A 2,562-nucleotide genomic window follows, 5' to 3' on the forward strand; every position below is an offset into this window, starting at 1 on the left:
AACCCTAATTGGGGAAGGAAGAGGGCAGCCACGTGGCGAGCTCCCATTGGTGCGTCTTCCTCTGGTCAAAGTCTGGTCAACTGAGGGGCTTTCTTGCAATTTCAGAAATTCAGAAGGGGCTAAAGTGCGGATAGAGGAAATTTCAGGGTATTTGTGCAATTTTAGAAAGTTAGAAAAGTTAAAAGATAAAATTCAGTTGTTAAATTAATTTAATTAAAGAATATCAACAGAAAATATCTTCCAAATACTGTTATAATTATTCAAATCTTTTAGTTATTTGGAAGATATAATATATCAACAGAAAATATCTTATCATCAAACTATTCAAAGTCCAAGCCCAATCAAGCCTATATAAAGAGAAAAAGTATGAGGGTACTTACCTCCTTCATGGTGGAAGGAATGTTGGAGTGGTCAAATTCACTCCATCCATCGTCTTGTTCAGCATGTCTTGATTTTCATTAAATATCCGCAAACGATGGCCATTAACCTTGAAAATTCTATCAGAAGATTCTTCCTTGATCTCCACTGCTCCATAGGGAAACACTTGTGTTACAATGAATGGACCTTCCCATTTGGAGAGTAATTTACCACTCATAGGCCCTATCCTGGACTTGTACAATAACACCTTTTGACCTATATTGAAATCCTTTTTGGTCACAAGCTTTTGATCATGGAATTTCTTGGTTTTCTCTTTGTAAAACTTGGAGTTTTCATAGGCTGTGAGCCTAATCTCCTCTAGCTCTTGCAGTTGGAGCTTTCTTTCTTTCCCTGCCCCTTCCATGTCCAAATTACAAGCCTTCACAGCCCAATAGGCTCGGTGTTGAATCTCCACAGGTAGATGGCAAGTTTTCCAAATACAACCCTGAAAGGTGACATACCTATTGGTGCTTTGTAGGCCGTCCGATGTGCCCAAAGTGCATCATCCAATCTTGCGGCCCAATCCTTCCTATTTGGCTTCACCAGCTTTTGCAATATCTTTTTAATCTCCCTGTTAGAGACCTCAGCTTGTCCATTAGTTTGGGGGTGATATGGTGTAGCAATGTGATGCGTCACCCCATACTTTTTCAACATATTCTCTAACAGCTTATTGCAAAAGTGGGTCCCCTGATCACTAACGATGGCTCGTGGTATTCCAAACCTACAGAAAATGTTAGATCTGACAAAACTCATGACAACTCGAGCATCATTAGTCCTTGTAGCTATGGCTTCCACCCATTTGGAAACATAGTCTACAGCAAGCAAAATATAAGAAAACCCAGAAGAAGAAGGAAAAGGACCCATGAAGTCAATACCCCAAATATCAAATACCTCACAATATAGCATGGGTTGTTGAGGCATCTCTTCCCTCCTAGTGATCGATCTAGCTGCCCTCTGACATTGCTCACAATTTTCATATATCCTCCGTGCATCTTTAAAGATGGTAGGCCAATATAATCCACAATCCAACACCTTCCTACCTGTCCTTTGCGTGCCATAGTGTCCTCCAAAAGGTGATGAATGACAAAATTCAAGCACATAAGGTATCTCTATATCAGGAACACACCTCCTTACAACTTGGTCACTACCAATGCGCCATAAGAATGGTTCATCCCAAACATAGTACTTCGCCTCACTTTTCAGTTTGGCTTTCTCAGATTTGGAGAAAGATGGAGGAATAGCTGAAACAGCCAAATAGTTAACAATGTCAGCAAACCAAGGTTCAGGATACATACCTTTTACAAAAGTCAATGCTAGCAGGACTTCATCAGCAAAGTCATCTTGAATAGGTATTTCATCTTCTTCTTTCTCAATCCTACTAAGATGGTCTGCTACTAGATTATGGGCTCCACTTCTGTCCTGAATTTCAATGTCAAACTCTTGGAGCAGTAGCATCCATCTGATTAACCTTGGTTTGGAATCTGCTTTCTTTAGAAGGAATTTCAATGCAGCATGATCTGTATAAACAATTACCTTGGATCCAAGTATGTATGATCTGAATTTATCCAAGGCAAATACAACAGCTAGTAATTCCTTCTCAGTTGTGGTATAATTTTCCTGTGCAGTGTCCAATGTCCTGGAAGCATAATATATCACATGTGGTAGCTTCCCATTTCTTTGTGCAAGTACCGCTCCTACTGCAAAGTTTGATGCATCACACATCAACTCGAATGGCAATGTCCAATCAGGTGGTTGGATGATGGGAGTGGTAGTGAGTGCCTTTTTCAAGGAATCAAAAGCGGATTTGCACTTCCCTCCAAAGTCAAATGGTACATCTTTCTGAAGTAAGTTGGATAGAGGATTAGCTATCTTGCTAAAGTCCTGTATAAACCTCCTGTAAAACCCCGCATGACCAAGAAAAGATCGAACCTCTCGTACAGAAGAGGGGTAAGGCAATTGTGAAATAACATCAATTTTAGCAGGATCTACAGATATACCATTCCTGGAGACAACATGACCCAAAACTATACCTTGTTCCACCATAAAATGACATTTTTCAAAATTCAAAACAAGGTTAGTTTCTTCACATCTTTGCAAAACTCTTGCAAGATTAGCCAAACAATTATCAAAAGATGAACCGTACAC

The 2,562-nt window shown here is 39.9% G+C and overlaps 1 protein-coding gene across 1 annotated transcript; it reads right to left on the reverse strand.

Annotated features, from left to right (window-relative positions):
- Window positions 1-385: 385 nt before the first annotated feature.
- LOC108324700 (uncharacterized) lies at window positions 386-781 on the reverse strand. Its single transcript, XM_017557637.2, has one exon. It carries the CDS (start codon window positions 779-781, stop codon window positions 386-388), a length of 396 nt encoding a protein of 131 aa, XP_017413126.2.
- Window positions 782-2,562: the final 1,781 nt, after the last annotated feature.

The sequence above is a fragment of the Vigna angularis genome, chromosome 5 (assembly GCF_016808095.1).
Source record: "Vigna angularis cultivar LongXiaoDou No.4 chromosome 5, ASM1680809v1, whole genome shotgun sequence".
In the NCBI taxonomy this organism is placed as follows: Eukaryota; Viridiplantae; Streptophyta; class Magnoliopsida; order Fabales; family Fabaceae; genus Vigna; species Vigna angularis.

Excerpts from the sequence above, each read along its gene's own strand:
- LOC108324700 (XM_017557637.2), bottom strand. The coding sequence starts at position 781 with ATGGAAGGGGCAGGGAAAGAAAGAAAGCTCCAACTGCAAGAGCTAGAG.